The following is a 14895-nucleotide window of genomic DNA, read 5'->3' as shown; positions in this document are numbered from 1 at the left end:
TATCTGTATGGAAGCATCTGCATTCATTATGTTTCTCCACTCATTTATTTATTCAGGTCTTTCCTTTGTTAACTGTCTTTATACAGGTGCATATACATATACAATTTTGAAGGCAATCTAAAAATTATCCTGTATAAAATAGTTCATATGAACAGCAAAAAAAGCCAGACATTAAAGAAAAGAATAGCCATGTTATTTGTAGCCTGCTGAGGGGTTTCACAAAGCAGGATTACTGAGTAAGCTGGATAACTGCTCTGAGTAAAACCACAGTTCTTTTTACTTCAGTCCATGTTCCAGATTTGGCAGGGTTCCGGATTTTACTTAGTACAGTTATCTAGCCAACTCAGTAATCCCACTTTGTGATACAGGGCCCAGGTTTGACAGGAAGGTGTGGATCTTAGAGGGGTGATGAAGTAGTTCTCATTCTGCTTGAATGGTGCACCTCATGCATTAACCCAGATTCATCAAGATACATTAACCAAGATACACCATATACATGCACGTGCATATAAAAAAATACATGTGCGCGCACACACCCACACAAACACATACATGCACACACATACACGCATGTGCATACACACATACACAAATACAAACTTTCACATTCACACACACACACACACATATAAACAGATATCACTATCTATATTGTCTTTCGGTTATACAACCTACAATTATGGTGCAGCTGAGGTGAAGAAAATAGTTGGTAGTGCAAGCCAGTAGATAAGGTCCTTACTGTAAAATTTTGTGATTCAGTGAAACGTTTTTGTCCACATTGATGTGGTCTATTCTCTCCACTGTTCATTCAAGCATTGCACAAATAAAACACGATTAAGACAATCTCTGTAACCAATAAATGGTTTTGTTATGGTAAAAATTTGTTTTATGTCATGTAGTGCTGCTGCATTTCCGATAGATCTAACCTGCAAATCCAAATGACTTAATTCAGTTCTTAATTCTTCCATCTGCAAAGCAGTGCAGGTTATTCAATAATTCATGTTCTTATAATTCCCAACTGATATTTCCTTCATTAGTCTCTGAAATTTAAAGATGTTTGAGAGCCTGCACAAAATAAAAATGAAAGAATGAGAGAATTCATATTCCCTAAGGCTTGGGGATGTGTCCAAATATCTGTTTAGCTTATCTCAATAGCCTGCACAGATCCTGAAGGCAGACTAAGCCGATTCGCACAGCAGTGGTTCTCTCCATTTTGCAAAAGGTCATGAGATTTCACTCACGGTGCGCAACAATAACCTTGGGAGCCGGCAAGGTATCACCCCTGGAAATTCAGCCGGAATTTCAGAGAGAAAGATAAGAACCTGCTATTATTTAAAGGCCAGTGGACATTACCAAATAACCTTTATTTAAAAGATTCTTTGTATTTTCTCAACTACATTAACTTAGGTGAGAATTATCCCCCCGCCCCCACCCCCTTCAAGATGTCTCTCAGAAGCAATGGGCCCCAATGAACACTTTCAGTGTGGGACGGGGTTGACTCCATGGTGCCCTGCCCCGCCCCCCTGCTCCAGTGCCATGGAGAGAATGGAGCTCTGTCAGACAACAGAGGGGGCTCTGAAGCCAGGGCCCCCACACAGCTGGACAGTGCAGGCGGGGCTCCACAGGAATCCCGACAATTCCTCCTCCGCTGGGGATGGCATGGCAGTAACACTGCTCCCGCAGCATTCCCAGAATTCCACCCTCCCAGGAGCCTACAGCAGCATTCTCCGAAGGTAATTTAATGCTACAAGAGAAAACAGTGCCTTCTGAAGGAACACTGACAGAGCATCTCTCACTGGTCTCATCCTAGACGTTCTGAAGGGAGATTAGAACATAGCACCAGAAGCATGTGAGGCTACCACTGAGAGGGACCCGAGAGGTACCCAGTCGAGATCAAGGTCATCAACGATGAGACTGAGAAACACTACGCACTTCAGCACACAGTGCGTTTCTGCCTGATTAGCTGGCGAAGTGTTCTTTGTGGATGCCCCTCCTGCCATTTTATTGTTGGTATATGATCCATTCAGGCTCCATTAGGAACTAATCCCTCTTCTGCCACTCTAATACAATCTTTTGTGTTCTCTCTCAGATTTACCCCTCAGACAAATCACATCAACACATGTTCTGGCCTGAGCTGCTTCCCATTACACTTCACTCCCGAGGTACTGTCTGAACAAATCCCCGAATTGCACCGCAATCTCCCAAGATTCAGCGGGGTCATTTAAGTAATTAAGAGCCAGTTGGGTAAACAGAGTATATAATATGACACAATGCCAGCTTGGCTGCCTCATTAAAAGAAGCAATTACTGCCATAATCAGTAGAAGAATTGTTCCTTGACTATGAATATCCAAGATTAAACAGCATTTATAGAGCTGTATGAATTTATTTTGCCATTGAGACTGAGCACATTACTTGAGGTATACTGTAACACTGTATACACTCCCAACTCAATTCAATTTCATTTTATTTATATTGCACTTTTGCATAGAGACACTCAAAAAAACATTTTACCAGAAATTGAAAATTGTGGATGACCAGGCCTGAACTCCCAAAAAATAACAAGTAGGGTATAAACTCCCCAGTGGAAAGAAATCTTGGGATGTACCCAGAAATACAGGGGCAGCCTATCTTCAGCTTGCTGGCCTGGTGTCAGTAGAAAAAAAATAGGCTACATGGTACAAGGGTAGTAATGGCGAATCTATCAGAACAAATAACCATAGCAGATTATAGCCCGTGGTATGAAGCTAGCTGGTAAAAGAGACAATCTAGTCACAGAATGTATGACATGTGTGACTCTGGTTCATGTCGAAGGAAGAAAATACACCATCTATGATTACTGGCACAACAGACCAAAAGGTTACGTTCTTCTGAAAATAAATATTAAACTCTTGTGTTGATACACAGACTTTTCCCATATTTACAGGCCAATTTCCAAAGAGTAAGTAGCACACACGTTTAAGCAGTATTTAAACACTTTTCAAGATCGTTTCATGATGTGGACCTCAAACCCAAACTTCAACCCGCACATCACTTACCCATTACTGGTCTGACCTCATCTCCGTGCTCCATGAGCTCTCTCACCTGATGTTGTGGGACTTGCGCTTGATTTCGCTCCACAGGTTCATCTCTCCCGCCTCGTGGTCCCCGCCCCCTTTGCAGCCTTCTGTTCCAGATTCCTGCCCTTCAGGGTCCTTCGCCTGCTGCCTGGGTGCACAGTGACACCTGGGCCATGAAGGCCGGCCGGGGGCTGCCAAAGACCAGCACAAATGAGCCAAAGACCACTCCTTCAGCAGTCAGACTGACACAGAACCCTCAACCCCTGTGTCACAGCTAGTTTTATTTTATGCCCGATAGTCAATGGACTGATTAAAATCACTGACTGACAAGAGGTCCCAATCATCCAAAGTACCAGGTCCAAATCAGTTTCTCATTAGGCTGAAAGAAAGAAAACCAACAATACTATTGGCCGCAAGGGTCAGACATCAGTGTCCAAGTGCATATCACTAAGACACATATCATCATTCTTCACACAGAGTGCCCACAAGGGAAAATCTCCTTGGAGAAAAGCGGTCCTTGTTAGCAATCTGAATTTCAAGCATTCAACCCACGCCTGCACATACAGTAGACACAATCATCTCATGACTGAGTGCATTGTCAGGACCATGACACCTCTTCTGACTGGCCAATGAACTGCCTGAGAATATCAACATAACTGCCCTCTTCCATTCAGTATCAGCAATCTTGTTACTATAGTTTCTCATGGTGAACAGTATCTGAATTTGTACAGTACCTATATCTGTAAAATCAACACAACTATTTGTACCTGTATCTAGTCAACCCACACATTATCTGTACCTGTATCTGCTCAACTAACAAAACTATTTATACAAGCAACTATTCAGATATGCATTGTTGTGCATCCATCAAAAGAAACGAAAAAGTTTCTGTTGATTATAGGACTTCCAGTTTATGCTATGCCCATTTCCAGGTAGAGTATTCAGCTGTATCACTGAATTTACAGTATAGATTTCTTTCACCTGATTGCTCTGCCTCACTCTTGAAAGGAATTATAGCTTCAGGTCTTATACTCCTATCTCTAATCTTTGTCTCTTCCTGATAAATCGTCTCTCTATGATTACATATATATATTGGTAATGGAACCTGTCACTCAAAATTACAATGAAGCATGTGTCTTCTACCAGACACAAAGGAAAACAACATTTATTTTAAGATAGAAGACAAATATACAGCTTTTTCTTGGGGGGGGGGGATGTTGACTGTGAACTGTATAAAAAATACAAATATTGAGTCACCCTGACCTAAGACTGAACACAGGTGGACTCCAGGGAAGGTCCTGGCCATGAGCAAAAACTACCACCTCTTCTTCATTCCCAGACAGAGCGAGACAGAGACGGTTAAATCCCCAACAGCCCAACAGCTTTGGACAGCTCTGTTCAGGGAAACCTAACAAAGGTTCCCCTGCTCCTCATAAAATCTCCCGTCAACACTCCCAAAGTCACCATCACAGACTCCCCAGCTTCATCTCAGATGTCTGCACACTTATCTCAGAGACACAGATCTCATCAGACAAGCACAAAAAATGCCCAATCCCAAATCTGCCTAGGATCGTTTAAATGAAGGTTAAAAATGTATTCTGCTTCACAGAAAAACAGTGTGGCAAATATGCCCAAACCTGAGACAGCATAACTAACCTTTAGCCATTTCCACTTTCATTTCATTAAGTTTCCATTATCAAACATAGTAACAGCAATTACTACGTCTACAACATTGCCAAAAAATATGCCTCTGCACAGATAGAAATGGACGATGCAAAATTAAATGAGGTTACCAAGACAACAATGGCTTTGGTACAAAAAAATACTTTTGTGAAAAATGTGTCGCACTATCCATGCTACCTGTGCACATAAGGGTAGAATATAAGTCAGATATTTGGTAAGAAGGCATAGAACCCACAGTACCATTCTCTGTAAGAAACACACAAAAGGGGAACTTAGCTTTATAAGATAAGAATTTATCTTGCACCCAAGGGGAACATGAGTGTATGCAGTGGACATATATACTTGTATGCAAACATCAGAGCTGAAACCTCCAGCATCCATGGCAACAAAGTAGCATGTGCGCACCAAGTGGTAGTCAAACCCACAGCTTTACACAAACACGCAGCCAATACTTCCTGACAATGGAAGCAATTATTACAAATCCTGGTCTCTCTAAAGTCTCACCAGGCTGTTCCTTGGGGCTACATCAAAGAAAACTCTCGTAAATACTCTTCAGTGCAGCTTCCCGTAAACACACAGAGCGGTGCACAGGGGCATGTAAAATAAATAAAATAAATGTCAAAATGAGTAAACCTTTTACTCTGAATGGCTGTGCTGCCTGTAAGATCAGCCACCTTCCTGCCTGGATGATGGATAGGGGACAGGCACTTACCTTCGCCTCAAGGTCACCGCTATCTCCTGTCCAGAGACGCCAGGCTCTGTGTCATTATAACGTGGGTTATGCCCAGCACTGACAGCTCTACCATCTGCTAAGCTTCTTGGCAGAGGCTGCGCTTGTTTACTTTCCGTGGTGTGGGGAGGGAATCCGGCTGGGAGGCACACGTGGAGATCCGCCTTTCAATGGGCACTTTGTCATCGGCATTCCACAGCACACCGACCTGAGTGACAGGGAGGGCAGCCCGCGGCCCACGTCCCCACCGGGAAAGGTCAGCGCCCGGGCGGCTGGCCTCCCTCGTCTACGCGGCAAAGAAACGCGCGCCAATCAATCGACCGACGAAGACGCAGCCAAGCTGCTAAAAAGGCAAAAAAGCCTTGACCCGAGCGCAGCCGCTAACAGTGCTACAGGCGTCCACTGAGCTGAGTGTGCAAGACCGTTGTCTACGCACCTGGTAGAGGGCATTGTTTCCCATTCTCTCTACAGAGAGCTTGGGGGGGGGGGGGGCATGGATGCAGAATTAGAAGGGCCCTAATTGTACAAGCAGCTACAGTCATGCATCCCTGGAGGACTAACTCGTCCATTTCACTGTTTACACAGATATTACTGTACACAATCAGGTCACGCTAAAAGGATGGCTCAGTTTCTGGGAAAATGACCTGCTTATGAACTACAGCAAGGCGTGTAGTAAAAATAATATGCAAATACTACTAAACAGACACTGGTATTATTGTTGCTATATGTATTGCATCGGAAATACATTACAAATAGCTTCTTCCGTATTTAGAATTAAGGCAACCTATTAGAGCATATTTCACAATACATAGCACTACAATATATATTTATATAGTCAAAATAATGGATTTCTAAGGTGAGCCTATGGAAAGTAAAGTGACAATTCAAACTGAAAGGGTACCACAAATTGTCACTGCACTATTTAGTCTTTGGTGATGAAACTGTAATGCAATGGACAAACTTTTTGCACTCATGCATATGTAGGCCTAGCTCTTGTTGTCATTTTGAAGTGCTCTGTTATAAATTACACTGCTATTAGCATAAATAAATGTCACCACCAGTTAAGACTGCCTAACAGCACTGGAGACGTGTTTTTTAAAACTTGCTTTCAAGCTCTCCACATCAGGAAAACAATTCCACAAGTCACTGAAATCTGTGACCTGTAGCATTGGATGAGCAGCTATCATATTTTAATGAAGATTGCTTAAGGTAAACTTCAAGAAAGCAGCTTGTTTACTCCTCACAGACAGAATGCAAAGACAACTGTCCCTCTATGGAAAGTGGACAGGGTTATTGCGGTGTTGATCTTCATCAGGGCCTAAAGACACAAGTACTTCTCAACTGAAAATAACGTGAGATGTCAGATTGAACCTGCTGTACCCATTTAAATACTGCGTGGACTGGGAAGACCTCCTTAAGTATAGAGAGAGGGGGTGGCACAAAGTTTGTGAAGGGGAGATGGGGGAGTAGTGTGCTGATGTATTTTGTAGGAAGGGAAATAGCTAGCCTTTCTGGGAGAGTTAACAGCTACAGCATAGCTAAGCAGTGCTGCTGTATTGTAAGATGGAGCAATAGCCCGTCTGTACTTTTTCCAAGGTATAAAACAGTTAGAGGCTAAATCCGTGTGTCGGCTAGCTGTTTCCGGACATCTGCTCAGGCTACAGAAACAGTGCAAACACGGAGCACTTACACCCACGGCTTTACAATAACACGTTTCCTGGGCTCCTCCACCGGAGGTGAGGAGATCTTAAACTTGCATGAGGGCAGCAGTGTACAATAATGGTAAGGGAAGTGGACTTCAAGGTTGTAAGCATCATTCTCAACTGGAGAACCACTGTACCCTTGAGCAAGGTACTTAACCTGAATTGCGACATAAATGTAATCTGTTTAAGTTGCTCTGGATAAGAGCATCACCTGAATGTCAAAATGTGCTATCAGCCAGGAAGCTATTAAAAGAAGTTATTTTTCATACCACTTGACAGGATCTCTGTCTCGGGATCTCTGGTAATGAATTCAGCTCATTTGTGCTTATGCCTAAGGAACAGTAGACTGTAAAAAATCATTAGAGGTCAAAGCACTTGTCTTCTTAACAAGAACTTATAAGTCAGATATGCAGGGCAAATCTGAATAAACTGTATTAGGGTCTCATTCAATAGATAAATGGAAAAACGATACAGCAATTTTTGAATAATAGTTATAATCTATTCTTACAAAGCACAACTATTTGTAATTTAAAATTGGAGTAAAACTATTCTAATTCAAATTTTCATTCAATACTCCCTTTACACTCAACTGAAACTGATATTAACTAAGCAATATAGACGAGGCAGGCATTTTGATGAGTTGAGTATGTTCTTCAGTCAAAAAGTAAGTAGACAATAAAATAAAATAGAAGGTATTATATAAACAACACGTGTCTTAACTGTGACACAAGTGTGTTCCCCGGAGCATTAATTACAACTTCTGGAAAATTCTGTAAAATGACAAAAAAAAAATAACTCACAACAAATTAAAGGTTATTTGGTCCTGCTGTGATTTTTCTGGATGTCAGGTATGCCATCCGCCAAGTTACGGTTTGGCAGGGCATGCTCCGTACCTATATGCTATAGCATAGTGTAGCACAGACAGTTTGGCACTTTTCAGGTTTTCCTACAGAAATAACCACACTGACCCCAGACTCTCAGCCCTTAAGAACATTAACGTCTGTGCCTCCTCATGTAAACCCACAGAATTCAGATACAACTTCACACGTCCACACAATAAAGCCGCAAACTTGGTTTATGCTCCAGTCCAGCAATCAATAATTCTCCAAATTGTATTTTTAGCTACATATTCTGCTATTAACAACAGCTGACCAAGTAGTCTGATCAAAGTAGTCAATTGCAGGAGATTCAGGTTGACAGGAAAAATGGACATACTGTATAGGGAAGTTACAAGTAGTCTACCTTCTTTCAAATAGACAGCATACAATGACATTAAATAACTTTTTTATTGCAAAGTCTCACTGCTTGTCTGCATTGTGATTCAGTGTGGTCGGTACAGTATGGGAACCGGTGCCATGGTGCTACCTGGTTTCATTACCCAACCCTTTTCATGACTCAAACAGCTACATGACAGCAAGGTTGGCCCTAAAACCTCAGACTAATATTGCAGGCTTCGCCTAAGCAGGGGCTTGTTCAGCAGGGGTACAGCATGATACTATTTTTGCAACAATGTTGAATGTAGCAATCAAAATGATAAAGCGTACAGGCAAGATAAATGTCGGTCAATTTGGCTGTTCACGGTCATTTAAGGGTGCAGTAGGTAAGTTTGTTGTAGAACGCTTTTGTTCATATTTGGTTACATTTCCTCAATGACACATAGCAATAAATTAAAAGATCCAACAGCAATTCCAAATTTCACCATGCCTGAATCTTTACAACCAATCAGGACAGCTGTCTGCCTTGCTGGCAGTTGCGCGTTTACAGTGCTGCCAGAGCAAGCATGATGGGCGGGGCTAGGGCTACACAGATAAGAGCAGAGCAGAGGTACTGTAACATTTCCTAGACCTCCAAATGAAGCAAAACTCTGGTACTACCTTGTCATCTTACAGTTAAAACCTATTAAGTAATATTTGACATTAAGACATACATATAATGAAAGCAAATACATTTTTGAGTAAAATCAGATAAAACCAAAAACAACATTTTTGTATGCAATATGGATATTCAAATTATTTCAGAATGTTCAGTACATATGGAAATGTCCACAAATATTGATTTCATGACAGCAGATTAATTCAAGTGACAACAGCGGTGATGTGTCAATGTGACCATGTGAATTCTAGTCCAACTGAAAATTCTGTGTCCCAAAATAAGGTGCATTTTTCTTTGGAAATACTTTTGGTATTGCACAGGAAATTAATATCTAATTCAGATTTATTATTGGAATGGAAATGCTTCATAGAATCAGTCAGGGGGTGGGGTTCATACAGTTTAGCAAAAATAGCAATGGTATTCTTGAACATTTTTATTATTTTAAGTTCTCAATCCTGTTTCAAAATAAAACTTATATTTCATGCAAGGAATGAAGGCATCGTGTACTCTGTTCCCTGTTCAAAACAGCAAATTCATACTGTATATTTACATTGTGAACAGCAAAGCATTAATTCATGGATTCTTTTTGGGATCTCTTCAAATAATTCCACACGAGAAGAGGCCATTTAATGAACAATGGCTCACTGATTTTTGCAACAGAGGAGGCAATAGTAGTGACATTTATTAATTTACAAATCCTCTTCTGAACTGTACTGTAATTCAGGAAATGTTTAATTATGTTTCATTTGATATTTATCTTCTGGTTTATAATGGAAAGACTCTGAGGATGATTTCAAAGCCTTTGTCGTACAATGATAGGTAATAGGAAATGTTCATCAGAGTTCATGGTGTGACTTCCTGCCCTCTGAATCTGGCCTGACTGTGCACTTATACATCTGGATTTAGTACAGGCAAGCAATCATTATAATATGTGTGTTTGGTGAAAGCCTCCACCCAGGGAGACTTACTGTATAAAAATAACTTTAATTAAATATGAATTCTTATATATACTTACATAGCTGCTGTATAGTTCATTTGATGTAACACAAGTCCATGAATATGAATGAATTGTAGGGGGGAAATGTGCATGTAGTACATCTTTGGTGAGAGAGTAATGCCACGGCCTTTACCGAGAATAATCAAATGGGATGTGTACACATAAGATTTAATTTAAAGATTTAATATCTCCTTTAAAATGAGAGCTTTTTGACAGGGGAAAATGGGCAAGATCATCATAGTCTTACAAGCACTGCATGTTTCCTTCTAATACTCATCTTATCCCGTTGCTAGCGATATACGTGCTTGTATTTTGTATGAAACAGCCATACAAAACATTCCCTGCCTTTCAGCAGACATCCCCCACAGAGGACATCTGCCACTCAGTTTAAGGGCATTATGTTTCTTAACTTCGATGCAGAAGAACCAATTTACTGAGAAAACAGCATGAAATGACTGCCATTATCCAGAATACACAAGTGTATTGTAAAAAAAAATTTCAGTTAACAGAATCCTAAATTTCCCATTAAAATTATTATCTTTAAGTGTGAAAATGGCCACTTAACAACTTTGCCCATACACACATTACAATTTTCCCCACATTTGGTTATTTTAAGAGATGTCAGGATCTTTCTGTAATTTATGTTGTAAAATATATGCTGGAAATGTGCACATAATGAGGCATCAAGTGAGTTGTGAGGACAGAATAATGGTTTTGGTTCATCCATCTTCAAACACTTCCTAGTACAAGCAGTGGAAGCACAGTGAGTTGTAAGTACTGTAATATCTGGCGTGGATAAATTGAAGAGCTACAACACCATGATCCAAGTTCTCCCCACAAAGGGAAAAAAACAGAAGTTATGAGTTGAGCCGCGCCATGAGGGACTAGACCTTGTGACAACCTGATGGACCATTACAGTAAGCCTAAATGACACCATTGCTGGCAAACCACCAACTGTAAATCACAAAATATACCCATCATAATAACCATTTCAAACACCCACAGCTTAAACACTTTTGTTTCATCTCACATATAATGACTGGAACGACAACCAGCTGATTGGGCACCCACATACACACACATACACGCATGCAAGAACATGCGTGTATGTGTGTGAAACATTATATAGATTTCCCATTATTAGGATACTGTACATTTGTGAAATAACTTGGCCCTGACTTGAAAGGGGGATGAAAGTTTCTGGGAAACTTTGAAAGGCAAAAATGAAACAGACATGAAAATAGTGAGCTACGAAAATTATAAAATACTGTCCTGGCATACATTTTGATTTAAAATTGCAGTCAAGGAAAAGGAATGAGTCATTCTGGGTCAATGTCAGATATATACTGCATTTCCAAAAGTATGTGGACACCCCTTCTCATTTTGACTATTTCAGCCACACCCAGGTGCATAAATCTCCATTGACAAGCAGTGGCAGTAGAATGGGTCATACTGAAAAGCTCAGTGACTTTCAACATGGCACTGTCATACGATGCCACCTTTCCAACAAGTCAAGGTAATCACATTTCTGCCCTGCTAGAGCAGCCCCAGTCAACTGCAAGTGCTGTTGTTGTGAAGTGGAAACGTATAGGAGCAACAACAGCTCAGCCATAAAGCGGTAGGCCACTCAAACTCACAGAATGGGACTGGCGAGTGCTAAAGCATGTAGCGCGTAACAACAATCGTCCTAGGCTGCAACACTCATTACAGAGTTCCAAAACTACGTCTGGAAACAAAGTCAGTACAAGAACTGTTCGTCAAGAGCTTCATGACAAGCGTTTCCATGGCCAAGCAGCCGTACACAGGCCTTAGACTGCCATGCACAATGGCAAGCATCGGTGTAAAGTGGAGTGGTGTATAGCACACCGCCATTGGACTCTGGAGCAGTGGAAATGCATACTCTAGAGTGATAAATCACGCTTCACTATCTGATAGTCTGATGGATGAATCTGGGTTTAGCAGAATGCATAGTTCCAACTGCAAAGTTTGGTGGAGGAGAAACTAATGGTCTGGTCCTGTTTTTCATGGTTTGGGCTAGGGCCCTTAGTTCTAGCAAAGGGAAATCTTAATGCTACATTCTAAAGAATTGTGCGCTTCCAACTTTGTGGCAACAGTCTGGGGAAAGTCTTTTGCTGTTTCAGGATGGCAACGCCCCAGTGCGCAAAGCAAGGTCCTTAAAGAAAAGGTTTGCTGAGTTTAGTGGGGAAAACTTGACTGCCCTGCACAGAGCCCTGATCTCTACCCCATCTAACACCTTTGGGATGAACTGGAATGCCAAATGTGAGCCAGGCCTTATGCCCAACATCAGTGCCAAACCTCAGGGGGGTCCACCTCCATATTAATAGCCATGGTTTTGGAATGAGATGTTCAACAAGTACATATGGGTGTGATGTTCAGGTGTCCACATATTTTTGGAAATGTAGTGAATGAATGTTAGTATATGTGTGTGACCTACACCCTGACCTAAGGTGGCCTTCATGATTTGTGGAGAGGCTATTATTTTGTAGAAAAAAAGAATGAAGACATAGGATGCATAGGAAAGTAGTCTGCAACCCTTTTCTCTGCTCCTGACCTTATCTGTTCAAACAAATGCAGACTTTCACTGTGAATTTATGGTGACTTTCTCCCAGGAAAACTCAACTGTTCCACACACACTATTGAGACAGCAGACTGTGTTTTCCAGATCCATGGCTCAGATTAAGTGACTCTTCAAGCAGAATTTGATGGAGGATTACATCCAGTTGCATAGATCCAAACCAGAATATTCTGACTAATTACTGGAAAAAGAGAGAAGGCAAAAACAGCTGCCTTACGACTCAGCAAACTAACAACTAACGACTCCGCAAACGCAGTGAATCTAGCTGATATTCAGGACGTGTAGACGGGCAGAATTACAAACAAGTGACAGCTGGTGATGTTTATGTGGCGACTCGGTAGGCACTTTCAAAAAAGCATGGCTATGCTGCAGGAAATAGGATCAAGTGTGCCACTTACTGACACAGATAATGCTTGGGGACCCTTCTGAACTCCACTGGACATAATTTAATACACCTAAACGAAACCAGAAAAGGCAGTGAAACAATGAGGGAACAGATCTTAGTAAATTCTTAAATGCAAACACTTGATTGAGCAGAGGAGTTACTGCTGCATGAGGAGAGGCCAAGCCAGCTGTCTGACCCCATCCATCCCTGGTTGCTACCACCAATTATGCACCACCCTGCTAGGCCACCAGCCACAGTCAGCAACAGCGTCATAAGGCTACAGTACTGTAAGGGCAGCCTATCCATAATTTGTGCCAGTACTGTTGCTAGCATTTTAACTACAGTCAATTAAAATTAAGATTGTTCAAGTTGTGTTTATTGTCATTCTTTGCATTAAACAGCTGTAAGAAAAAGAAAGAAATATATGACTACAGCACAGTATAAGAACAACATAAACAATTAAAAACAGAAATAAATACAGGAATTAAAATTATAAAAAAGAAAAAAGACAATGAACAATAAATGTAAAGTATGTATCCTTCCTGCTACTGGGATTTATAAATTGAATCGGAGAGCAGATGATCCAAGAAACCTTTAGAACAGACTGTGAAACATGCGCTCATTGCATGGGAAGGTCAGAAATTAGCAATCTGCTGGATAATGGCCTGCGCCATATACCTTAGATGTGGTCTGGGCAGGCAGTCGGCAAACGGCACAAATTACAGACTGGACTGACCAGAAAATTCTGATAAGCTGCCAAAATTGCACTGGTTTTGACTGACACCCCCAGCAGCGGGTCCCTTCCAACTTTGGTGAGTCAAAATATATGGCAAAAATACTATTTTGCCAATGCGACAGCTCAAAACATGCCATGCGCTGGCCGGAAAATAGAGCCCAATAACTCCTTGAGCAACTGCACCGCAACATGCCTTATGTACAAATACCTTAGGTGCATTGGTCAACGGCACATTTCTCAATCAGGTCTTGGCAATGGGCTCACAATAGCCCCAGTTGATCTTTGAGCCGCTTTAATCAGCCTGCTCTTTCTCTCAACAATCCCAATATTGCTGCCTGTACTACCATTTCTCATTTATAGTAGAATCACGCTTATTACCACCCAATACCTATCCTTTCATTACAGCTCAATACCATAGTATAAACCTGTCAGAGAGTTCTTTAGTCAGCACTTTTCAAACAGAACGAAGATGGATTTTTCATTTCACTGCTTCTGTGTTCGGGACTGTGCCGCATCAGCACTTAATCAATTTTTGTTGTGGCTGTACGCAAGCAGTACCTTTGCTTCTTCTCTAATGCTTCTTCAATTTTTTAAAAAGTTCTTTATTGGATCTGAGGAATTTGGATATCTGCTGAGCTCAAGAGACCAACAGAAGAGAAGGCTGACAATTTTATGAAGTAACGTGTCCAAAAACGAATACAATCAGACCATATTAAAAGAAGAGAATATGCCGCAAAGTTTGTTCTTTTCCCAACAAACCGGGTTAAGTTACAAAAACTTAAAATGATTAATCTGGAAATGCCTCTTTATGATCAACCAATCACAGCCTCTTTCCAGAGGGAACCACAGGGAGAGTTGAATAATAAAAAAGAAAGAGTGATGATGGAGAGAGTCTTCAGTGGTATGCACTAATTACCCCCATAACTTTTCAGAAGTATCACCACCAACTTTCTATCCCCAAAATGAAGGCTTTCTTCTCCAGTTGAAATAAACAAAAAAGATAAAGTTGCATACTTGAGAGATGATTTTGGGTGGGGGGGAAAGCTCACAACCTTTCTGGCTAATGGGAGTAGATTCAATCCTCCCGAGCAGGAGTTGGATTTGGGCGCCTTTGAAGATCGCAGGGGCTACATTCT

General features: G+C 41.2%; 1 protein-coding gene across 1 annotated transcript in view; it reads right to left on the bottom strand.

The window, feature by feature from the left end:
- The window catches only part of LOC135263006 (dystrophin-related protein 2-like), a 72772-nt gene that overhangs the window by 32037 nt on the left and 25840 nt on the right, over positions 1-14895 (bottom strand). Inside the window, exon 3 of the mRNA XM_064350531.1 lies at positions 3083-3248. Coding sequence (XP_064206601.1) covers positions 3083-3248 — 166 coding nt within the window. The remainder of the gene's footprint in view (positions 1-3082; positions 3249-14895) is intronic.

The sequence above is a fragment of the Anguilla rostrata genome, chromosome 9 (assembly GCF_018555375.3).
Source record: "Anguilla rostrata isolate EN2019 chromosome 9, ASM1855537v3, whole genome shotgun sequence".
NCBI classification, from domain to species: domain Eukaryota; kingdom Metazoa; phylum Chordata; class Actinopteri; order Anguilliformes; family Anguillidae; genus Anguilla; species Anguilla rostrata.
Note: the sequence above shows the minus strand (reverse complement) of the source record. Positions and strands in the feature narration are given on the sequence as shown.